Below are 25,411 nucleotides of genomic sequence, written 5' to 3'. Positions count from 1 at the left end.
GTATAAGGCATGCACAGGTTGCACTGGTTTCTATTCTTTGGGCAGTGTATAATGAGGTAAAATTTAAGGTTGATAAATTACCACCATAATTTTATGAGAGATATATAAGATTTTAAAACCAAGTAAAGACCCAGAAAATGTGGACACCAAGATCTTAACTACCCTATTGGTTGGATGCTTGCAAAAGATCTTACTAGATATAATTCATCCTTCCCAGTTGGGGCTTATCAAAAAATTTTCAGGCATCAAATAATTTGCATATATTAAGTAGCGTACTGCACATAGCCGAGGATAAAATGGATTCTGCTGCCTTAATATCTTTAGATCAGACATGTCAAACTCGTGACGTCACGTGATGTTGCGAGACGTATCAGGACTGTTTTGCCATTGCTGGCAAAGGGCTGGGCGCAGCTTCTGGACGATGCATCCGGCCCATGGGCCAGAAGTTTGACACCCCTGCTTTAGATGCAGAAAAAGCCTTTGAATTTTGTTTAAAGCAAGTGATGATTAGATATGGCTTTCCATGGGACTTTGTTGAGTGATTGAGAGTTATTATCTGCAACCTTGCAGTTATAACAAATTGAATGGCTTCAATCACTTTTCAGCCGCAACATCCTTTTTGGGCTACCACCCAGTGTTCATGAAGCCTTAGCTGACGGCATATATTACACTTGCTGCTTGAAATTCAATACTTTTTTTTAGCTCAGCTCCTTTAGCCTGACTATCTTGGTATCTTCTCCTATGAAATTTTCCTGAACGGTCAAAATTCTTTTTGAGACAACATACAACCCAACTGCAAATCATATCGCCGTACCTGGACAACTTCAAGCTAATTGGAAGAGCAGTAACATTCTCAGGTTTTGGAAACAATTCTGCTTGATGACAGAACCTGGATTGTTTACCTTGCTATCAAGTTATTGATTAATGTTTGTTCTACATAACAGACCCAATCTCTATCCTTGTACTTTTCTCCCAACGGCTCTCTCCAGTGAATAATTTCGTGTGCACAATCTATGCAGAAATAGGTAACACATGGATCTACAGATGTTGAATTCCAGCTTCTGAGCCACAATGACTAATAATGAAACATGAGACTTACAATTCAGTAGCATCTGGAAGTCACAAACTGCTTACCACTGTTCAACAGAGTAGCAATTCCATGTCATTTAGCATTGTGGAAATATTGACAAGCTGTCCACCTCTTCATCCAGATTAGTCTGGCCAATCTGGTTTAGGAATGTAGCCTTTTAATTCAACAGTTATTATTGCATTAGCTTTTTACACTTTTCTGCTCCCTTCCAATTTCAGATTAGAGGAAGATTTAAATTAGCATTGCCAAAACAGAAAAGGGAGAAGGCACTTTTCAGAAACAAAAGATCTCTATGTTGGCTGAATGCATTGTTCCTGCACATTAAGAAATTCACTCTTCTGAATATTTAGACTTTTTCTCTTGCCCATCAAATTGGATTAAAGCATAGGAAAAGAAGAAATCTTGTCAGAAAAAAAGTGATTAAAAAATTATTAGAGTAAATCTGCATTATTTGCTACTCTGACTTGGGAAACAGATTGGCAAATTTTATTGTCAGTATTCTAGTTAATGTTATTTATTGTCAGCCCTGTTTTCTCAAATAGTGGAAGCTTAATTGTGCAGTTCCATGAATTACATTAAATACAGCCAACTGCAACTCAAATCTGTATGCCGTTTATCTTGCTGTCTCTGTGCTTGTATGGAACACTATGCATGGCCATACAAGGATATTATGTACAGCCCTGATTCTTGGATTTGTAATACTGTCTGCTCGCTTTGAAAGGGAAACAGGAGATCCAGCTGCAGAAATTACAGTATATACATAATGCTCAGTGACTGGAATCACTGCAAAGGTTTATAGCTGCCTTGGCAGGGAATATCTCAAACATGTAAGGCCATGGATTTTTTGTTTTTAAAAAAGTCAGAATTCACATCTTCCTAGTAGTATGGTCAAGATAGCCAGTGGATTCACTTAAATTCATTCGTATGTTTTAATTCATATGGTGCATTTCTTTAGGAAGAAGTTCTATAAACCTGCACGTAGCGCTCATGGACATATTCCACATTCATATACACCTCAAATAGCTTTCTTATTTAAAAAAAAAAGAAAGAAAAGTAAGGAAGAAAAGAGGTCTGTTTTCTTGACAAGGCACTTGCAATGGGAAAAAAAAATCTGTTCCTAAACTTCATCCTTATCTTCATCATAAGAACAAGATGCTTTCATGCAATCTAAAGCCAACTTTACTCAAAGCAGCACTTGCCTCTCAAAAAATCATTCCTGAACCTTTGGCCCGTTTAGAAATGTTCTTCCTATGATAGTTTTCTCTTTTTCCCCCCTCTTTTTTTTTAAACTCTCTATTTTATAAAAACAAATCAGTCTGCACATTTTGAAATAGCTGATATAGCTTTCCTCACTAGGCTGTTAATGGCAGCCACAGGCTCGTACCACCATGTTTCTGTATTTCTTCAAAATGACATTGGAGCTGTCATCGAAGTAGAGAACGGAAATGGCGTTGAGTTGTGTTGGGGCACAGCAAGGTTTCGGCACGGTATCCGGGTTTATAAAGTGAACCTGGAGGCAAATAAGTTATGAGACATCAGGATGCTTACAAGAATTGAAGCTGAATATTAACTACAAATACAACACAACAGCATCAGTTGGGCTACCAGAGAGACTGAAGGAATCCAAGAAACCATTTGATGGCAGGAAAGACTCTGAAAATGATTCACTCCTTGCTGCCATCTAGTGATCATTGGAATTTTTCAGACTGGAATATGGCTCGCAAGAAATGGACTATGGCAGAGGTGCCCAACCTTTTGGGCACCAGGGACCGGTTCTGTGGAGAGAGGTTTTTCCACGGACCGGAGGGTGCGTGGTTTTGTGTGCTACCCACATCTTGTGGATGGGGCTTTGCTTGTTTGTGCAGCCCGGTTGCTGGCATGCCACGGACCGGTACTGGTCCACAGACCGGGGCTTGGGGACCCTGGATTATGGTTCTTTTCCCCTCCATATCTGCTTCCTGTTTCTGCCACAGTGAGATTACAACCAATGCCACTTATACCAATTTCTTGAAAGACCTGCTTTTCTACAAGTTTGGTGATCACTGTGCAAGAATTAAACAAGGCATTTTTGAACTATGAATTGAACAAGCTCTGTGGTTACTAGACATTGAAAGGAACAGGGCTTGCAAACAAAGTTACCACCAAGTTCTATCAGAAGTAGAGCCAGGAGATATGACACCTTGACTTCTGTACTGAGAAGACTATAATTCCTAGGTTTAGAAGAAACAGGTCTTACAGAAGATCAACAAGAGTTGTTACATGAGGAAGTCATGAAAGGGCAGTGAGCAAGAATAAAGTCTGGGTAAATAAAAGGATAAACAGCCTTGGTGGAGTAGTGGGCTAATGCCTCCTTAAGTAACACCAGCTGCCTGCAATTAGTGCAGGTTCGAGTCCCACCAGGCTCAAGGTTGACTCAGCCTTCCATCCTTCCGAGGTAGGTAAAATGAGGACCCAGATTGTTGGGGGCAATTAAGCTGACTTTGTAATAATGCCGCTTGGGGTGTGTGTGAAAGCCCTAACAAGCAGGCATATACATAGAATGAAGGCTACTGCTAAGCTTGTAAGCCGCCCTGAGTCTTCGGAGAAGGGCGGGATATAAATGGAATTTTTAAAAAAATAAAAAAATAAAATAAAGGGTGAATTATTTGCAATACTATGTGTGTGTGTGTGTGTGTGTGTGTGTGTGTGTGTGTGTGTGTGTGTGTGCTGTGGGTATGTGGTGCATGCATACAACTCATTTTCCCCCCCCACACACACACTATCATTAATGCAGCTCTTACAGCCACAGAAAGCACTTTTCTCAGTGGATTTGACTGTTATTTAGATATTCTTCCTATCCTCGGGAACTGGTGATATGAAGAAATTATTTGAATGAATACAATAATATTTCTCTTCCCCTTTTTCCTCCTCCTCTCTCCTCCTCTTTTTTTGGATTTCTCAAATATCTGAATTATTTTCTTAGTAGTTTTCAAATTCTCATTCTTGGTGAAAATATAGTTTAAAAGGTAAAAGTGCAGTTAATTCACTTTTATTCACTTCCATTTTTATACTGATTTATAAATACACACAGACACAGGTCAATTGGTTAAATGCCATACTCTTGCACCCTGTCAATGCTTCCTCCCATTATGCAACTAGAACATCCAGTTTTGACACCTATTATTACCAACACTTGATTTCCTCTGATTGCATGGCAACTTTGGGTGTTGCCCAAAGAAAACAGGTTACCACCATCAAAGTAGCTGAACTAGCTATTCCTGAACTGTCAGTGTAGCTGCAAGTTCTTTACTCATAGTGTCAATTAATAATTAGATCTAGTTTATAATCTTGGAGTAACCCAATATCCTCTCCCACGTATGGAATTTCAGCTCCTGATAATCTGTGATGATGGAAAATATCGCTCAAAATGTTCTTATGTGAGGTTTTTTTGAGGAAACATGAGAAGTATATTGCTATGAAAAAATGTGTCTACTGGATATGTTTGCTTAGCATGATTATAAACTGTGGTCTTACATGTTAACAGGATGGGGGGGGGGAAAGAGAGGACAGAAACTTCCAAAGTATCTAAAAATGGTAAATTGTGGATACATGATTTAAACTTGATGATGTTACCTAGTTTGGTAATGAAAGGTCTGCAAGCAAACATTAAGCTCAGAGACCACCAAGGACTCCAGAGAGTTCACCAAATACCATCTACCCTGGTATCAGACAAATTACCAGATTGAAGATACAAGAAATGTAGTGTGCAATTAATGATTATTTTACTTTCCTGAAATCCATGTAGTTCAACTCTCTTGTCATTTTTTTTAAATGGAATGACACTGATCAGGCTATAGAACTGTTGCAAAAGACTTTTAAGAGAAACTTACCAGTGTCTGTACAATAGCATGATTTGTTGCATTCATGTAAGAGTTCAATGGAAAAGCACATTCTCCTTCGCAGTAATAAGCAGCATAACCTTCTGGAGCAATGATCCAGTCCTGGGTAGGTGAGCAGAGATATGGAGAGAACTTAATAAAGCATCTGTATACATTTATAAACGTAAAGGTTCCCCCGCACATGCGTGCTAGTCGTTTCCGACTCTAGGGGCCAGTGCTCATCTCCGTTTCAAAGCCAAAGAGCCAGCGCTTGTCCGAGGACATCTCCGTGGTCATGTGGCTGGTATGACTAGATGCCAAAGGCGCACAAAACGCTGTTACCTTCCCACCGTAGTGGTCCCTATTTTTCTACTTGCATTTTTACGTGCTTTCAAACTGCTAGGTTGGCAGAAGCTGGGATGAGTAACAGGCGCTCACTCTGCTACGCGGCACTTGGGATTTGACCCGCCAAACTGCTGACCTTCTGATCGACAAGCTCAGCGTCCTAACCCACTGAGCCACCGTGTCCCTGTATACATATAGGACATTCACTAAAATGGGGGTTTAAAACTGAATTGGTTAGATATTGTTTTTACTTTAATTTCTTTCTGTAGATATTTTTCCCCTTATGTTTCTTTTTTAAAAGTTGCAATAAAAGAATGATGACAAAAAGGATGGGGGTTAGGAGAGGTTTACTTTAGCACAAAACAGTTTAGGGATTATCAAGGCCTAAATTAATGTCTCTGGTCTGTGCTATCATCTAAAGATCAAAGAGAGAGTTAACAAAGTTTAACCTTCATTTCCTGCCACAGGCACATTAATTTATCCCTAGACCCAGTTCATGTGTATCAACTCCAATGAGGTTGCTGTGGATTTTTTTTTTCATTTCCCCTAAAGCAGTGTTTCTCAGTTGCTGTAACTTTAATTGCTTCCCCTAATGCTGAACAGGGAATTACTTATATATATGTTTTCTGAGGTTTTCGCGGGTGTTTGTATGTAGATCTTTGGTCATTCGGGTTTTTTCCCACGTAGAATTGCAGGTATCAGGGCAACGTTTCAACGAAATCTCATCCGTCATCCTCAGGCTGGTGACTTCAGCTTCATTGTGTGTGATAGTGTGTGATAGTCTTCTGGGAGAAGTGTGTGAAGAACGAAGCTGAATGACCAAAGATCTACATATATGTGTGTGTGTGTGTTTGTGTGTATGTGTGTGTATAAATTGGATTTGTACTCACTCCTTATAGTAGTTAAGGTACCAGGCTGGAAACTGGGAGACTGTGAGTTCTAGTTCCCTCTTAGGCATGAGAGCCAGCTGGTTGTCTGTGAGCCAATCCTTCTCTCTCAGCCTTACCCATTAAAGATGGCTTTAAAAATACTGATTCTTTTGGTTTATATAGAAATTAAATATTTTGACGGGCATGGTTCAGGAAGAGAGCCTTCTCTGCCATCACCCCTACCCTTGGGAATACTCTCAACCCCCCCCCCCCAGGAGCAAGGCATTTCAAAAGAATTTGAAGACTGGGCTCTGCTGACTCGCCTGGGGCTCCCAGAGGAACACGCAACTTTGGTGTTCTTCAAAGACACCAACTGAGAATCTCCGCAGACACACAACTTTGGTGTTGAACAGTGCCTTGAAGGCCCTTCCTCTGCCTTTCTAACTTTAATTATTTTACTCGTGTTTAAACTGCCTCCTTTTGGAATATAACACGCATGGTTTTTAATGTTTTCATTGTACACCGCTCACAGTGGCTCTGCGAGTGAGATGGGTGATCTTCAAATTTGATATAGAATATCAATATAGAATAGATCTGAATATTCTATAGCAGAGGTGTCAAACTCAATTTCATTGAGGGCCACATCAGCATTGCGGTTGCCCTCAGGGGGCCGGGTGGGTATGGCCAGGGTGGGCGTGGCCTACTGGGTTGGCATGGCTAGAGTGCTTATGGCCTACTGGGTGGGCGTGGCCAGCTCTACATCGTTCGCCTCAAGGGTGCCTATGGGGGCCTGGGCAGAAGTGGGAGAGATCTGAGGGTCTCTGGCAGAAGGAGGGTCTCTGGGCCAGGGCCAAGGCAGTGGGGGCCATTCCCTGATTGTTTCCAGGATGGCTTCGTGGGCCACATGAAACCACTTTGCGGGCCGGATCCGGCCCCCGGGCCTTGTGTTTGACATGTCTGTTCTATAGGCAAAGAACACCTGCTCTTGAATTATTTGCAAGTAACCTGGAGATCTCCATGATCTTACCTGCTGAAACAGGGTTTTTTTTTTTTTGCTTTTTTTACAAGCGGACATAATAAGAAAATGAGGTCACAGTATTCACATTACCCACTTGAGAATAAGTAGACTAAAGCGCACCGTGGATCTCTAATTCCAAGTATAAAAGTAGAATTACCTGCCAGCCAAGATCTCTGAAACTGACATAGAGTTCATGTTTCTTGCAAGCTTGCCTTTGGTCACTGCTGCTGTTTTCTGAGTTGGAGAGCATTGGACAGAAAAAGAAGGGAAAGCAAAGTGAGACCAACTGTCTCACAGCAACCAGTCTGGCAATTATATTAATAAGGCACAGGCTAGCTGAGGTGATGTAGTTACATTCATACATGACGTTTTAAAAAATATTATTTTTTTTCTAAAATAATGACAATATCTATAAACAGTGCAATAAAATTCCATGCTATCCTATAAGGGTATATGTATCTCTCAGCCTAACCCACCTCCCAGGATTGTTGTTTATAGGGAAAACAGAAGGAGGAAGGAGTATTAGGTATGTTCACCATCTTGAGTTGTTTACAAAAATAATAAAGGTGGGATATATAAAGAATACAGACTCTTTACACTGCAGCATAAGTGCAAATCCTAAATCCAATAACCTCTTTCTTCCTTTCCTCCCTCCCAAAGCACAAAATGGTGGCCAATCATGAAGCAGCCATGCACTAAAAGCCAAAACTGGTATGGCTCCTCTCCGGAAGTAAGACTGGGTACATATTCCATAGATTTTCCCCATAATACAGAGATTGTCTACATTATGATTGCAACTACTGTGTGACAATAAAAATTCAGTCCGTTGGTGTATTCTTCCAAGTGTCATGCCTGAGGAGCCCAACAGTATGTACTGCTTAGCATGGATTGTTACTCCACCTAGGAGAGTAGCTTTCAGATGAAATGTTGGGAGTAAGATACCTTTTTCTTTTCTAGTAAAACACTCAAAGCAACATCTCTATTTTGTCCTGAAGTCAGATTTGGAATGATCAAAATGGCCGTTCTGAGCTAAGAATGGACTACATACTCCAATTGTGCTCTGCAATCCATTAAGTTTTTAATTTTAATTTAATTTAATTTATTGAGATTTTTATACCGCCCTTCTCCCAAGGGGACTCAGGGCGGTTCACAGGGCATAAATATAAATAACAATACAAACATTAAAAAACAATTAAATCAATGCCCAAGTTAAAACCAATAATAAAACAAGCCTATATAAAAAACCCATGTACCCCCATCAGGCCAGACCCGCTAGTTCAAATAAATGGGTCTTCAACCCGCGACGGAAGGATCGGAGGTCTGATGCCATCCGGAGCTCTACCGGCAGTTGGTTCCATAACGCCGGAGCACCCACAGAGAAGGCCCTCCCCCTGGGGGCCACCAGTCGACTGGGAAACTCCCAAGACAACTCTCGCGGCCGCATTCTGTACCAGTTGGAGCCTCCGAGTAGTCTTCAAGGGAAGTCCCATGTAGAGAGCGTTACAGTAGTCTAGGCGAGAGGTCACGAGCGCATGAGTGACCGTACATAAGGCCTTCCGGTCCAGATAGGGTCGCAACTGGCGCACCAGGCGAACCTGGGCGAAAGCCCCCCTAGTCACGGCCACTATGTGATCCTCCAGAGTGAGTCGTGAATCTAGGAGGACTACCAAGTTGTGAGCCCTATCCACAGGGGGTAAAAGCTCACCCCCCATAGAAAGAGGTGGAACATCCCAAGTGTCCCGGGAAGCCGGAATGTACAGCCACTCAGTCTTGTCAGGGTTGAGTTGAAGTCTGTTCCTCCCCATCCAGACCCGAACCGCCTCCAGGCAACGGGACATCACAGCGAGGGCATCACTGGGGTGGTTTGGGGTCGAAATAAAAAGTTGGGTATCATCAGCATATTGATGATACCCAACTCCAAAACCACGAATGATCTCACCCAGCGGTTTCATATAGATGTTGAACAGGAGAGGCGAGAGGACCGACCCCTGAGGAACTCCACAAGTGAGAGTCCTAGGGGTCGACCTCTGCCCCCCTGCCAACACCGACTGCGAGCGTCCCAGGAGATAGGAGGAGAACCACTGGAAAACCAGTTGGTTGCAGAGAAGCATTCTTGAAGACTTCTCAACCACTAAGCATCTTGACAGCAGAGAAAGCAAGGCTCAGATTTCTTTTCTTCTCAACTCAGATGCAAAACAATTAAGGAAGGAGAGAAAACCACCGGAAAGAGCTTCATTTTCTTAACTTAATCCCCAATGTTAATTTTATAGAAATCACACACCTAATGTTTGCGTACCTCCAAGATTCGACACTCGAAAAGCTTCTTGATTTTTAGGTGCCTTTGAACGGTTTTGATTCCGCTGTTTACCTCCTGTAGAACGGATACTTCGAAAGTGTACTTCGGTAGCTTTGAAAAAGGCCACTGTAAATGGCTGCTTGTTTTGTGGGCCATGCCTTCCAATAAGACCAGCAAACTTTGGATTGATGCTTTGTCCTAAGTGGAAAGAGAAAGAAGAGGAAAGAGGCAAATGAGTTTTGTGGATTAATGTTGCATATTTTCCAGTTATGCCAGCAATAATGGAAGCCTCCAAGGTGCAGGAAGATAGTCCATGCATGATGGCACAGTGGTTAGAATACAATACTACAAGCTAACTCTACACACAGCCAGGATGGGGCTCAAGTCCTTCCATCCTTCCAAGGTTGGTAAAATGAGGACCCAGTAAAATGAGGACCCAGATTGTTCGGGGGCAATATGCTGACACTGTAAACCGCTGAGAGTCTGCTTTAACGCACTATGCAGGATTATGTAAGTGTACGTGCTATTGCTATTAAACATGTAAATTAATACAAGACATTTCATACGAGAAATGGCTCAATTTTTTTTTTAAAAAAAACATTTGCTATTTTGAAATTTGTCATTCCTGAAGGAATTACCTCTATTGAAAGCTATGTTATTCCAGATCAACTTCAATATTAATTTCTCCTATTCTTTGGTTTGGAACTGGGCCGCATGAGTGGTGGACTAGCACACATGCATGCATGCCAGCTCATCACTTGTGTGAGTGTAGCTGCATGCACACACGCGCACTGGCCTGCCTCTCAGGCAGCCCGTTTCCAAATAGGCCACGGCCCGGTTGTGAGCTGTTGGTTGGGGATCCCTGTTTTAAATAAATAAAAAAAGCTCTCATTCCTAACTACAGTAACTCCCTATCTTGGGTTCTAATCTCATTATAGTGAAAGTTCCTTCACTATCACTCTGATGGGTTTTCATGAAGACTTTAAAGAAGAATATAGCTGTATTAATTCTAAAGCAATACCCTTCATTCAGATGAAATGATGCAAATATGTTTTAGACACTATGGCTCTAAGTTTACATTCACTGAACATTTCCTTAGCTCTGGAGGCCAATAAATTGAAAGGGATTTACTGCCAAGCATGTATGTCTAGAGTCAAGCTGCAAAAGAGTTTTCTTCAACTTGCCACTATAATAAGACAAACAGGATATGAACTAGTATTTAAGAAATCAAGTTAACTTTACAAAGTCAGCTGTTGCTGCAATATGTCAGGAAGGAAAGCATTCACAGACTTAGAAGATAACAGAATGCCCGAGGCTAATGAATTACTTTAGCCTTTTTAACATTGCTTCACTTCAGCCAAACTTTCTAAGAGTAAAAAAACCCCCTCTAAAATTCCCTCCTTCTTTTATCTTTTATCTTTTATCTTTCTTTCTTTCTTTCTTTCTTTCTTTCTTTCTCTTTCTTTCTTTCTTTCTTTCTTTCTTTCTTTCTTTCTTTCTTTCTTTCTTTCTTTCTTTCTTTCCTTCCTTCCTTCCTTTCTTTCTTTCTTCTACCTTTGTTGGATTTAACTATCAAAGAATAGAAACTATCATCTATATACTACTAAAACTTTCATGTCTATAACCTAACCTGGGTGAAACAGTGCATCATAGGGCAATAATTTTTGAACCAATTTACCTCAATTGGGCTAACTTAAGAATGTGTCCAAAATCCAGGACACGTGACTCCCATGGAATTGAAATTTGGAAAAATTATGGTAGCTTCAGTGCTGAGGTATTGCCATCCAGAGGTTCAATAGACCAGTTCCATCCTAGCTTTCTGGAGCCTGTGTAGATCAGGGGTGTCAAACTGCCGGCCCATGGGCCAGATGTGTCATGCCAAAATTGCGCCTACCCCATTGCCGGCAAAGGGAAAAAAGTCATGATATGTCATGACACGTCACATGATGTCGTGACTTTTGACACCCATGGTGTAGATCAATCCCACCAATGGCTGTCAGAAGTCATTCTCACTCTCACTGATTTTTCTGCCCTTGGTCATTCTGTTTCTCGGTTTAAGTAAGGAAATATCTCTGAAATGATAACCAAATAGGTTACGGGTTGTAACCTGAGAACCTTAAGGGTTCTCAGTCTTGGCACCTTTAAGACTTGTGGACTTCGACTCCCAGAATTCCTCAGCCGAGTTGAAGTCCACAAGTCTTCAAGTTGCCAAGGTTGAGGACCTCTGGTCTACTTGCTATTGAATATGAGCTTATGTTTCAGTTAGAACTTCAAAATGTCTTCAAAACCATCCCACCTAGACTCAAATTTCCATGGGGTAAATGAAATGGTCATAAGACTAAAGCCAATGCCCACATATACTTTTCTTACATTAACAAATTTAGCTTGTTCTTCTTAGTCTTCATTCAGTAAGGAGGAAGATGTCTGATTCTGGTAGTTTCTTTGTATTGCCAGAGGCAAAAACAAAACAAGAAAGTACTTGATCTAAAGGCAAAATGACTTCCAGGTGCACATAATAAACTGTGCCAATAAAAGCCAATGGAAAGCCTAAACTAGCACTTGAAAAGCTTTTTGGGAGAGGTGAAGGAGAATAACCTGAAGCTAAATCAGTGAAGAAGAAAATAACCAATCAAGGAGCTTGTCTTCCTTTTTATGAATGCTAATCCAGATATTGGTTGGACAGAGGATACCTTTGAATAAAGGACCACCTTCCCTACCAAGGGGACACATGAAAGTGACACCATCTCTAAATACAACTGGTCATTATCCCAAGCACAAATTGTAAAAGATTTGCTAAAATGTTATTTTCTGATACTCACCATCTATACTCTCCACTGATAGCTGCAGGCCAAGATTATGCTGTGGGTTTACCACCCAAAGATTACTAGTTGCTGTAATATCAAATACCAGCCAACCTTCTTCTTCAGCCCAAATTATACGCGTATCAAGTAAGAACAAATCTGAATCCCTAGACACAAAATAAAAGGAACATGGGAGAGAAGATCTTTCAAAATTGCTAGAATTAAAATTAAGATTGTGTGTGTGTGTGTGTGTGTGTGTGTGTGTGTGTGTGTGTGTGAGAGAGAGAGAGAGAGAGAGAGAGAGAGAGAGAGAGAGAGAGAGAGAGAGAGAGAGAGAGAGAGAGAGAGAGAGAGAGAGAGAGTCATGATAGCTCAGTGGTTAAAGACACTAAACTTGTCAGCTGAAGAGCTGACAGTCCAAGTTTGAGACTTGAGCACCATGCAACAGGTGAGCTCTTGTTCCTTGCTCCAGCTCCTGCCCACCTAGCAGTTCGAAAGCATGCAAATGCAGGTAGATTAACAGGTACCACTTTGGTGGGATAGTAACAGCTTCCTCTGCACCTTTGGTATATAGCTATGCTGGCCACATGACCACGGAAATAGACTCTCTCGGTTAAGACACGAAGATGAGCACTGTGTCCAAGAGTTGAACACGACAGGGAAACCTGTACATACAGTCACACATACATACATACATACCCATATTTTAAACAGCAAACATGTTTAGATCACAATATGTGGTGCCGTGTAAAGAATTTTGCTTAAAAATACCATTTTCAATGAACTGGAGCCATAATGCAGGAAATACAATTAACAATTTGTCTAAATGTAACGCTAAGAACAATTTATTGATTCTAGTTAGTATGAGTTCCTCCCCTCCAATATTTTCAGTTTTTATTTTGGCTGTTGAACAAATATTTTATACATTTATAGAATAAGCACAAGTAGTCCTTGTTTAGTTTTATTCTACTAAATATGTTCAAAGTTCTGAAAGCCAGGTTGGAATAATGATTAAAAGCACAAATCTAGAAACCGGGAGATTGTGAGTGCTAGTCCTGCCTTAGGCCCAACACTAGTCCAGATAGTTACCAGGAATCGAGGGAAAGCACCACCCAAAAATAAAAAAGAAAGCTCTACCAATCTAGGGCAGTGGCAATTCTTTTTCAATTCAACGTTTTCCAGAAAATCATTTCATGTCCTGCGAGGACTTGAAAAATAGAGAGTGAATTATAGGCAGGCATCCAACCTGCAAAGCAATCCACAACCTGTTGGCTGGAATGTTCTTTGCAATTCCCAGAAGACCTGCTGAAAGTGCCTCTAAAATCTGGCAAATTCCCACCAAGTATTTGTAGCATACTTTTCTGCTCTTTTTAGATTGGAACAAGGATAAATATTATCAATTAAGCCTTAACTATGATTGTATTTTTTTAAAAAAAAAACCCAAGTCCCAAAGAAAAGAAATGGAACATCTCAGCCTCGTCCACTGCAGTCCTTAGTACCCCAAAACTAAAAGTAAATAACAAATACCTTCTAGAATTCTAGAATTCCACGTAGAAGCTGCTAAAGCTATTATTTCACCATAAACTCCGGTGACCATCTTCTATAACAGAAGAAGCCTCCAGTAGTTTTGAGATGCAGTTCTCCTTAAGGCAGTTATATACGATGAAAGTTTCACTAAAACCTCGTACAGGTAATCCTTGACTTACAACCACTCGAAGCGACAACCGCATGAAAAAGTGACTTATGACCAGTCCTCACACTTATGACCACTGCATCATACCGACAGTCACGTGACCAATTTCTTGTCACTTGTCAACTGGCATGCCTCTTTGCCAGTTGCAGCAATCCGGGGTTGTGTGATCATCCCTTGCAACCTTCCCAGCTGACTTCCAGCAAGCAAAGTCAGTGCGGGAAGCCAGATTTGTTTCACTATCACACAAGTCACTTAACAGCAGTGATTTGTTTACAACTGTGGTAAAAAGCTTGTAAAATTGGGCATGATTCACTTAACAGCCTTGCTAGCAACAGAACGTCTGGTCCCAACTGTGGTCCTAAGGTGAGGTCTACTCGTAGACTGCATCACATGTGGTACATGGACAATGCTTTAGTCTACCCTACCATTTTGACACAACTGAGGAAGCTGGAGCCGAATTAGGTGTTCCAGCAGCAAACTCGTGTTCTCCATGTGAAAACAGAAAAACTTCTCTTCTCTTCTATGGAGACATTCTCTACTGCATGAAGAAGGAGTCTGAGGGAGATCAGCCTCAATGTCATCCAACTTTCCTTTCCTAGAATCTGGGGAATATTGACTAAGATTCTCAAGCCATTATGAGTAGAACTTTCTTTGGGTTTGCCTGTGTTTCAGATGGATGGATGGATGGATGGATGGATGGATGGATGGATGGATGGACCGACAGATATTAGATCTCCCATGTCATTCTTTGTTCATTGAAGCCATTGGCCAATAGTGTGGAGAAACCCACAAATCCTAAAATAAATACTGGATTATACTTCAATTGTTTTGAATGAGGATATCATCCCATCAATCCTCTCTCACTATATGGATGGTATTATATAGCATGCCATATTATGTTATGTCATATCATATCATACTTCTATCTCCTTGTCCATGCTCATTTTTCAACTTGTGTGACCCACATGCTATTCTAAATAGTGTCCTTAATTCCCACCCCAGCCACTGTACATTCCTGATACAATCCATTTATAGTTAATATAAGCCACTTGGAAGTTGCAACTGTTTGTGCAAACTTGATAATTGGATACGCCAACATGCCAGCTTCATTTACAAGCCCGTTTTGCTGACTTGCATGTGTCATCTTGCCAAGCATACTGTGAACACTTTTGCATAGATATTTGCATAACTAATTACTTTGTGTGGGTTCCAACTGAAGCAAAGATAAGCCCATCTGTGTGGTTATGAAAATCTTAGGGTGCTCTATAAATTCTTGAACTACTACTTCTACTATCAATGATAGTACAGGGTTTTATAGATAAAAGAAGCACCAAGCCACAAAGCATACTCATTTTTTAAAAAAGCAGAGGTATGGAATTTAACATTCAACAAAGGACTAGAGCAACTTCAAGAGTAAGCACAAAGATCAAGCAAGAAAATCATGAGGTCTGAGACAGAAGCAATATCTATTTTATTTCTTTGTAATCTGGACAGTTATTTATGCAAGTTCAAGCAACTTTTGGACCATCTACAACAAATCTAGTCTCACATGTGGGACTGCCTGGGACACAACATGACGGTAAGCACTTTCTCTTGCAAGTTTTCAACAACAGGAATATATTAAGTGAATTCAGCTGTGATCAACAGTTTTGCTCATTTGAAATTAAGTCTGGTTGAAGTGTTACTAAATTCAATTGGATTTTCCTAAACTGGCTGCTAAGCTTTCTTGTTTCAGCCTTTTAAATGAAAACTAATGAGGCAATTATTATCAAGGTTTTCTAGGTGGCACACCAAAACTGAACCATCTGGTAGAACAGAGGTATTTATATTTTTTTTTTGTGCTGGTAAGTTCTGAAAGCCACTTTATGAGCATTTTCAGAAATTACCAGGCATTGTAGATTGGATTTATCAGAAGGCAAACAAATGAGAACATTCCCAATCACCTGCTTTCGTTTTCTTGCAGGCTCCTTACCACTTCTGCTGACCTTGTCCTATATGTTTCCACAGCATAGGATATGAAGGGTCAAGAAGCACTCTTGAGACTATAGTCTTTAAAAATGGGCTAAAGAGTTGGGCTTGGCTTTACCGCATGGTACTTTTACATGTGATTTTTAATTAAAAGTAATTCAGCTAAGCATGGAATCTGCCAAACACCAAGCACAGACACTCTGACATACCGGAAGTTCAAAATGCAGGAATAAAGTTTTCATCTCATCAATTCCGTCATAGTTTCATGCTGGCTCATCAGAAACACATCTTAATATTTAGGTTTCTAGCAGTGGTGGGATTCAAATATGTGAATAACTGGTTCTTTGTGTGGATGCCGCTTCTGGAAGTCCATTCTGGGCCTGGGCAACAAAAAATTAGCTACCGGTTCTGCCGAAGTGATGCGAACCAGCTGAATCTCACCACTGTTTCTAAGTGTAATAGAAAGTCCCTAGGACTCTTTAGGAATTGGCAGAATATTGGGAAATGTATGGAAGAGATACACAATAATGCCCTACTGAGTATTGCTTTTAAAAAATGCACAATAAATTATGAAAATATAGAATCAGAGGGTGGAACCTTATGTCTACCATAATGAGGTTATTTAGACCTGAATTAAGGACCTATTCTGACAACATCTTCCTGCTTTAACAAATTAACCCAACAACATCAGGCATTTTCAACACCAATTCATCTTCCAACAGCTTCTTAGATTACGAAGAAAAAGAAATAATTGTAGTGTCTTCCTTATTCCGTACTGGTATCACAATGCATCACTCAATTTGGCAGGAAAGTAGCCACTTGATGAGAAAGCTAAAAGAAAGATACTGCTAGAGTAGTTTCACTTGCTGTGCTAGCTGCTAAAGCACACCTGACCTTAATCTTGGGGGAATAATTATTTCAACTTAATTTGACTTCTGGACAGGTTGTAATAATATAAACACATGCAATGATAGTCTGATGGCCTCTTTAAAACAAATAAAGGCCAATTACAGCTGTGTTGCAAGGCAATATATTTAAAAAAATATATATAAGAGCTATTCTGGATCAGACTAACAATCAGACAAGCTTTCCATACCCTGTGAAGCCTCCAGATACCAAGGCATTAATTCCCAAACTTTTCAACTAGTCTAATTATTGTTGATTTCTGCAGGCTGGATGATTACTCTAAATATTTTATAATATCTAAAGCCCACTGTCTTCTACGAATGACAGGAGGTAGAGCTTAGGGGAATTTGGACTGAAAATGACGATTTGATTTTTTAAAAAAAAAAAACCCTCTGTCTGGTGGGCTGTAATCTCTAAAATCAGCTAAAAAAATTTCTGAATAGGATCAGGTCCTCTGCTTCAAAACCCCAGGAAAATGGAATCAATAAATTTAAGAGGGAAAGTATAGACACAAGCATCAGGTTTTTTAAAATTAATTTCAGTGCCATCTTTTTGACTCCCTGCATTGTTGTGAGTATGGTACTCTGTGTAGAGCAGGGGTGTCAAACTCATGACGTATCATGACTTTTCCCCCCATTGCCGGAGCTGGGGTGGGCACGGTTTCAGCATGACACATCCGGCCCATGGGCCGGCAGTTTGGTACCCCTGGTGTAGAGGTTACTAGCACCATGCACTAGTTGGGCCTGAGTAAAAGAGATTTATTTTAGAACTGAGAAATAGGTCTCCTGTTCTACTTAATTCAGGTTCCAGCTGACCGAGGGAGCATCTCTAGGGCTACCATAGATGGGCAAAAAATTCTGGACAGTCACAAGATGGCAGCAGACAGAGATGCTTTTGTGTGCTTCTGGTGCATGTCATATATGTAGTTCAGACCAAGAACAGGAGATGATAATTTAGGTACCTGCTTTCATACCCGGGCAGCTTAGGAATTAGAGCTGTCTTGTCTACTCTTGTTTTCCCGAAAATAAGACCTATCCCAAAAATAATCCCTAACTTGATTTTAACATGTGCTCCTAATATAAGCCCTAGGTAAAGGTAAAGGTAAAGGTAAAGGTTCCCCCGCACATGCGTGCTAGTCATTTCCAACTCTAGGGGCCGGTGCTCATCTCCGTTTCAAAGCCGAAGAGCCAGCGCTTGTCTGAGGACGTCTCCGTGGTCATGTGGCCGGCATGACTATACGCCAAAGGCGCACGGAACGCTGTTACCTTCCCACTGTAGTGGTCCCTATTTTTCTACTTGCATTTTTACGTGCTTTCGAATTGCTAGTTTGGCAGAAGCTGGGACGAGTAACATGCGCCCACTCTGCTACGCGGCACTCGGGATTCAACCTGCCAAACTGCCGATCTTCTGATTGACAAGCTCAGCGTCCTAACTCACTGCGTCCCTATCTAAGCCCTATCTAAGCCCTAATTAAGACCCTGTTCACCCTCTTCACTTATGTTCAGGGAAACACAATATTTATCTGTCTACCCATCTTTAGAACTGCTCATCTCCCTCACAACTCTGGACGATCAGGGCAGAGATGCCAAGCTGACCTTTTGTTATGTTTTGTGACATTTATCCTGCTATAACACTATAACAGCCAGCCACTAGAGGGTTGTTTTTTTTTAAGGAGCTGGGAAAATGTTCCAACTCCTCAGATGAAAGATCTTTCTCTAGCTATTGAAGCACGAGATCATCTAATGTAATGTGATGTAGTGTAATGTAATCAATTTCATCAGAAAATCTGATAAAGGTGAAAATATTTAACAATTTAAAAAGTACTTTTCCTAATACACTTCTTACCTTCAGAGAACTTTTTTTTGCATCTGACAGTTACTTCTTCTATATTTTCAAAAGAATCCTACCGTACTGTAGAGAAGTTACGTACTCTGTATAATGCATACCCGGGTAAACTGGATGACAAGGACTAACTCTTTAATTGCAATCTTGATTTAACAAAAAGCATATCTTAAGATCGTAAAAACATAATCTTGTGGGGCTTGTGGACAAATCTGAAATGATGAAAGAAACATTCTTATAAATGGCTGCAACTGTTTCAGTGCTTTATAATAATTTTACGGTATGTATGGGGCTCAGCAGGGACGCGGTGGCTCAGTGGGTTAGGACGCTGAGCTTGTCGATCAGAAGGTCGGCAGTTTGGCGGGTCGAATCCCGAGTGCCGCGTAACAGAGTGAGCGCCTGTTACTCGTCCCAGCTTCTGCCAACCTAGCAGTTCGAAAGCACATAAAAATGCAAGTAGAAAAATAGGGACCGCTCCGGTGGGAAGGTAACAGCGTTCCGTGTGCCTTTGGCGTCTAGTCATGCCGGCCACATGACCACGGAGACGTCCTCGGACAAGCGCTGGCTCTTCGGCTTTGAAACGGAGATGAGCACCGGCCCCTAGAGTCGGAAACGACTAGCACGCATGTGCGGGGGAACCTTTACCTTTACCTTATGGGGCTCAGCAAATTCCTGGAAATGAATTGCACTTCAGGCTGGCAATCTGCTTTACGATGTGCCATCGTTTCACTCTCCTTTTAAATTAAAATCATATTTTAGAAAAATCAAATAGCATAGGGGGCATAGGGAGCCCCAAGGTCTATAAGCACCATGAGGGGGGAACAAACCCAGGTACAGCTTACTAGAAAGAAAGCCTTCGTTGTAGTACATTAGCCAGGTACTTTTCAAGAAAATGTGGCAACTATTTCTGATCAGGGTATCCCCTACTAAAAGTGTAATTAGCTAGAGTTTTTCTGAAGATTTACGATTTTGAGAATATTTTACAATGCAAATGGAACAAAAGTGCCATGTAGATTCTTAAAATAAATACACATACTACCCAGGACGTGGTGGCTCAGTGGGTTAGGACGCTGAGTTTGTCGATCAGAAGATGGGCAGTTTGGCGGGTTGAATCCCGAGTGCCGCGTAACATAGTGAGCGCCTGTTACTTGTCCCAGCTTCTGCCAACCTAGCAGTTCAAAAGCACGTAAAAATGCAAGTAGAAAAATAGGGACCACTACGGTGGGAAGGTAACAGCATTCCGTGCGCCTTTGGCGTCTAGTCATACCGGCCACATGACCACAGAGACATCCTCAGACAAGCGCTTGCTCTTCGGCTTTGAAACGGAGATGAGCACCGGCCCCTAGAGTCGGAAATGACTAGCACGCATGTGCGGGGAAACTTTTACCTTTACCTTTACTACCCAGGAACCTCATGTCTACCCTTCAATGTAGACCAGGCTAAGAAACAGACACCACAAGAAATATTAGAATTTTATTTTATTATAGCAACAGGATCTTGAAAGTCTGGCAGCCTTCTCCTTCCCCCCCCCACCTTTTATATAAAGACTATCAAGATTTTCTTTCTCACGCTTCCTTGTTTTCCTGAGCTAAGCTTACATTTTATTAATGGTTGCTGCAAATCTTCTCCAAGATCATCTATGTGCTTCTCTACACCCCCAGATTTAAGAGCAACAGTAATTAGCGATAAAGGTAAAAAAACCCAAATTCTACCCAATCTCATCTGGCCTCTTCATAAATTACCTGTGGGTGTAAAATAACAAGAAAGGTCTCTTCATTAATTCTGCTGCCAGACAGAGCAGTTGGTGTCCTACTAATTGACCAAGGTCCTAGGACACTCTCCCGTACTCCTCGGGTGGCCCTTTGAAAATTGGGACATCAAACTCTCCCCTTCCTTTTGACAGTCAATGTAGAAACAGAGAAAGCTTTGTAGCTTCTCTGCCAGTTTGTTAGATCTCATTGCTACTCAGCCAGGCTCTAAAAAAGAGGAGGGGGTCAACTTATTTTCCAAAGCACCAGCGGGCAGGACAAGAAACAATGGATGGAAAGTAATCAAAGAGAGAAGCAACCTAGAACTAAGGAGAAACTTCCTAACAGTGAGGATAATTAATCAGTGGAACAGCTTTGCCTTCAGAAGCTGTGGGTGCTTCATCACTGGAGGTTTTTAAGAAGAGACTGGATGGTCACTTGTCTGAAATGGTATAGGGTGTTCTGCATGAGCAGGGGGTTGGACTAGAACAGGGCTTTTCAACCAGTGGTACGGGTACCACCTGTGGTACATTGGCACCTGGCAGGTGGTACGCCACCATCCTAGAAAAGTGGTAGCAGGGGAGGGGACTGAGCTGAACCGGTGGTAGCACTGCACAAGCCTGAGCGAGAGATGGCTGGAGCTACAGGACTGTCAGGGCTCAGCGGAAGCACCAGGATCAGCGCTTCTTTGGGGCTGACAGGGCTCAGTGAAAGCACCAGGATCAACACCAGGCTCCAGCTGGAGTTCGGCGCTGATCCTGGTGCTTCTGCTGAGCCCAGAAGAAGCACCGATCAGCTGGAATGTTGCAGCATCTCCAGGGTCTTGTGATTTCCATTCAGATGCTTGGCAACTGATTCATATTTATGACAGTCACAGTGTCCCAGGGTCATGTGAAGTGACCAAAACCTGCTGCAACCATCCAGAAGATGGGGGGAATAAAAACAAACACCCCCCCCCCACCCCACAACCACTGACAATCCTCAACAGAAATGCTCACAATGAAGACCTCGGACAGGAGGAAGAGTGCTGCCGGGCAGGCAGGCGTCTTGCTCGGCTGTGGCTTGGGGGGCAATTTTTTCAGTGCCATTGTAACTTCGAACAGTACACTAAGCAAACTGTTGTAAGTCGAGGACTACCTGTACTTCATCACTTTTTTCCTCTTTTTTTTGGTCAAGTTTTTGACACCTTGCTAGGAGACTGGTGGTACTCAGATGTTGCTATATCCTAAAAGTGGTACAGTGGGTGAAAAGGTTGAAAAGCCCTGGACTAGAAGACCTCCAAGGTCCCTTCCAGCTCTATTCTGATTGATTGAACACTGAAATTCATTTGGGAGCTTTCAAATTAAGGAGCACTAACAGGAAGCATGGATGACAAAGCACTACACTCAGCCTTAAATGTTGAGAGCTGCTGTGGGATTTCCATGGTTTCCCTTGATTTGATTTGCTTGGTTCAATCATCTTCTATTACTCACAAATCTATTCCATGAAAGTTTACTTTGGGGGGAAATGGGGCAAACAGATACTTCTTGAAAATTACTGCTTGGGTTATAACCTTATGTGGGGAAAAAGCCACCCCTCCCCGTCTTCTCCTTTCAGTTCCCTGGCTGAAATGAAGGCATGGCATGGCTCAGTGCAGGCTGTGAGTCAGCTGGGAAGCTGTACAGTGCATCTGTTTTCCTGCAGTTATTTGGAATCCTGTGTACGCAGCAGGCCTGGAGGGAAACCCCCTCAGGAAGAGAAATCAAAGGGAATCATCTTTCCCACACTTATTTGGAACTTTTCTGTCCTGGTATCTCATAATATACTGAGCAGCAATAATGGATTAGCAGTCTTGTAAGAAGAGCATCCATTTTATGGAAGTCATTCCAAACTAAATAATTTGTTTGCTTCGTGTCCTATTTTTAACACAAAGATTAGACTTGGTTTGTTATTTATTCAGGAGAGATAAAACAAAGTAAAATTACAAAGGCATGCCAATTAATAAATTGAATATCTATCTATCTATCTATCTATCTATCTATCTATCTATCTATCTATCTACCTACCTACCTACCTACCTACCTACCATGGTGGCACAGTAGATAGAATGCAGTATTACAGACTAATTCTGCCAACTGCCAGCAGTTCAATTCTCACCTGGTGAAGATTGACTCAGCCTTCCATCGTCAGTAAAATGAGGATCTAGATTGTTGGGGATGATAGGCTGACTCTGTAAACTGCTTAGAGAGGGTTGTAAAGCACTACGGAGTGGTATATAAGTCTAAGTGCTATTGCTATCTATTTACTGATTGATAGAAGAAAGCATATGTCTTGTTCAGGAGTAAACAGTAGCAAGGCTTGAGCAGCGTACTCTACTCTGACCCCAAAGGATTTCTGTTTGGAAGAAGATTAGAAGCTCCTGAGATACATTCACTATGACCCCTAAATGGAACAGGTGACTCCTATTTATTTAGAGGAGATCCTTCATCTTTGTTTCCTGAGATAGAGATCTCTTGTTGGGATAAAATCACTAGGATGATGGGCAGCAAAAGAGGTGGTAATAGCTAGGCAAAGGAATGCTCTGTGTTGTTACCTAGTTTGGTAATGAAACATCTGAAAGAAAACCACCAATGAGGGCAAATATACATGTCCCAGGATAATGTTGCATGATCTAATCTGAGTCAGTCACAGGGACCAGAAATTTAGTCTTCTGTGCTTTCGGATTTGTGCTGGAGCCAGATGAGGATGGGCTCCAGCACAAGTCCAAAAGCTTGGAAGATTAAGCCTCTGGTTCCAGTGACCAACCCCAATTGGAGCCTGCAAAACCACCAAGCTCAGAGAGTACCAAGGATTTCAAAAGAATGCTCTCTTGAGAAAAAGATTGGCATGTGAATAAAGGCTTACTCATCAGTGGGAACGCTACAAAAGCTTCTCTTCTGATCGTCAGTTGAGCATCCTAGTTGCTTATACACTGATGTTGACCTTTGGCCTAGCTTTAGAGTCTGCTTATGGCTGGACCCCTTTTCTGAACTCCTGAATGAACTTTAGATTGCAAAACTTGACGTGGTTACAGAACAGAAACAACAAATAGCTAAAGTTTCCATCCATATTTTACATGCCACCAGTCACATCATTATTAAAAAGTCTTACAGGCATTGCAACACTTCAACTAACAAAATCATAGAATCAGAGGGGACTTCAGCCAGTCTAGAGAAAAGAAGGACTAGGGGTGACATGATAGCAGTATTCCAGTATTTGAGGGGCTGCTACAAAGAAGAGGGGGGGTCAACTTATTTTCCAAAGCACCAGAAGGCAAGACATGAAACAATGGGTGGAAATTAATCAAGGAGAGAAGCAACCTGAAATTAAGGAGAAACTTTCTAACAGTGAGAACAATTAACCAGTGGAACAGATTTCCACAATGGAATCTGGGTGCTTTATCAATGGAGGTTCTTAAGAAAAGACTGGACAGCCACCTATATGAAATGATATAGGGTGCTCTTGCTAGAGCAAGGGGTTGGACTAGAAGACCTCCAAGTCCCTTCCAGCTCTCTTCTGACTGACTCCTCAGTGACAGATCCTCTGCTTAAGCAGTGTGACAGGAAGTCTACTACCTATCTCAGGGGTAGGCAAACTTGGTTCTTTTATGACTCGTGGACTTCAACTCCCAGAATTCCTGAGTCAGCATGGCTCAGCTTGGAACCTCTCTCTTTCCCTTCAGCATGGCTGGCTCAGGAATTCTGGGAGTTGAAGTCCACAAGTCACAAAAGAGCCAAGGTTGCCTACCCCTGACCTATCTGGATAACTATTTCACTATCCAATAGCTATTGCTCCGTTGCTCTTTTCTAACTTTCAATTGGAATTTGCTCTCCTATTATTTAAATCTGTCTTTGGAGTCCCAGTGTGAAGTCTGCCATATTAAGCCATTCTCAAGCAGTGTGAAGGCTTTCAACATGATTCAGATAGGAGGAGATCCTGCAACTCTGACCATTCGAAGGACTGAAAATAAAACCATTTTGAAAGTTTAGCAAAATGAGTCCTGTTTGGCCAGCCATGGAGGAACTCAGTGCAGTTGAGCAACAGAGCCACCAAGCAATCTTCTAGTCCTCGTGGAACTGTCCTAATCTTACTACCTGTTTCATAAGCAAGTTCTACATTAATTAAACCAACTGCTCTTCAAAGGCTTACACCTCAATTCTTGATTATTACATCAAAGCTAAATACATTAAGTGCACAAGTATAGTTGCATTTTAAGGGGGATAATTAAGCTGAACAGAAACAGCCTCTGGAGGTCAAGTGCTAAAAACAGAGTTTCCATATCATCTCAACAAAATAAGTTTTAGAAGATCACTTCACACATTCAGCCCTGAGTCTTTAGAGGAGGAGATACTAAATAACAAGCAAGCATCACACGTGTACACACACACACACACACACATATCATGTTACAGGCACTACAGAATTACATTTCATTCTTAACAGTCTCTTAGGTTTCCGGCGAACAACTCAAATGGGGTTTTTTAGTCACTCACCTTCCTGGATGTTCTTGGAGAACCTGGTAGACACTGATTTGGAATGTTTCATTATCAAAACGTTCTCTAATGTAGTCCTTGTAAATTCGAAACTCAGCTGCAGTTACTGCTTCACCCTCGGGGATCCTAGAGAGGTCAAATCGGAACTCACGACGATGGCTGCGCTGATGATAGAACTCCTTGTCATGTTCCACTGCAAAAAGAAAAAAGGAAATGATTGGCTCAAATAATTCTTTAGTGACCCGTAAAATATCCAATGGCAGAATTAACATGTATGCATTAGATCAGGGGTCTGCAACCTTGACAACTTTAAGACTTGTGGACTTCAGTTCCTAGAATTCCTCAGCCAGCTATGCTGGCTGAGGAATTCTAGGAGTTGAAGTCCACAAGTCTTAAAAGTTGTCAAGGTTGAAGACCCCTGAATTAGATGTTATGCATATTCTCTTCTCTGGTAGAGAAGAGAATGT

At 41.5% G+C, this 25,411-nt stretch overlaps 1 protein-coding gene across 2 annotated transcripts in view; it reads right to left on the bottom strand.

Annotated features, from left to right (window-relative positions):
- Positions 1-200: 200 nt before the first annotated feature.
- Positions 201-25,411, bottom strand: part of BMP7 (bone morphogenetic protein 7) — a 101,753-nt gene continuing 76,542 nt past the window's right edge. The window contains exons 2-7 of one of the 2 annotated variants that reach the window (XM_083357434.1): positions 24,945-25,137; positions 12,295-12,443; positions 9,461-9,673; positions 7,337-7,413; positions 4,960-5,070; positions 201-2,600 (exon numbers count right to left, since the gene is read on the bottom strand). In XM_083357434.1, the coding sequence (XP_083213560.1) occupies positions 2,451-2,600; positions 4,960-5,070; positions 7,337-7,413; positions 9,461-9,673; positions 12,295-12,443; positions 24,945-25,137 (893 nt within the window). In that variant the 3' untranslated portion in view covers positions 201-2,450. The remainder of the gene's footprint in view (positions 2,601-4,959; positions 5,071-7,336; positions 7,414-9,460; positions 9,674-12,294; positions 12,444-24,944; positions 25,138-25,411) is intronic. The other variant, XM_083357435.1, reaches the window with a different exon arrangement.

The sequence above is a fragment of the Vipera ursinii genome, assembly GCF_947247035.1.
Source record: "Vipera ursinii genome assembly, chromosome: 3".
Taxonomy (NCBI): Eukaryota; Metazoa; Chordata; class Lepidosauria; order Squamata; family Viperidae; genus Vipera; species Vipera ursinii.
This window is presented reverse-complemented; position numbering and strand designations above follow the sequence as displayed.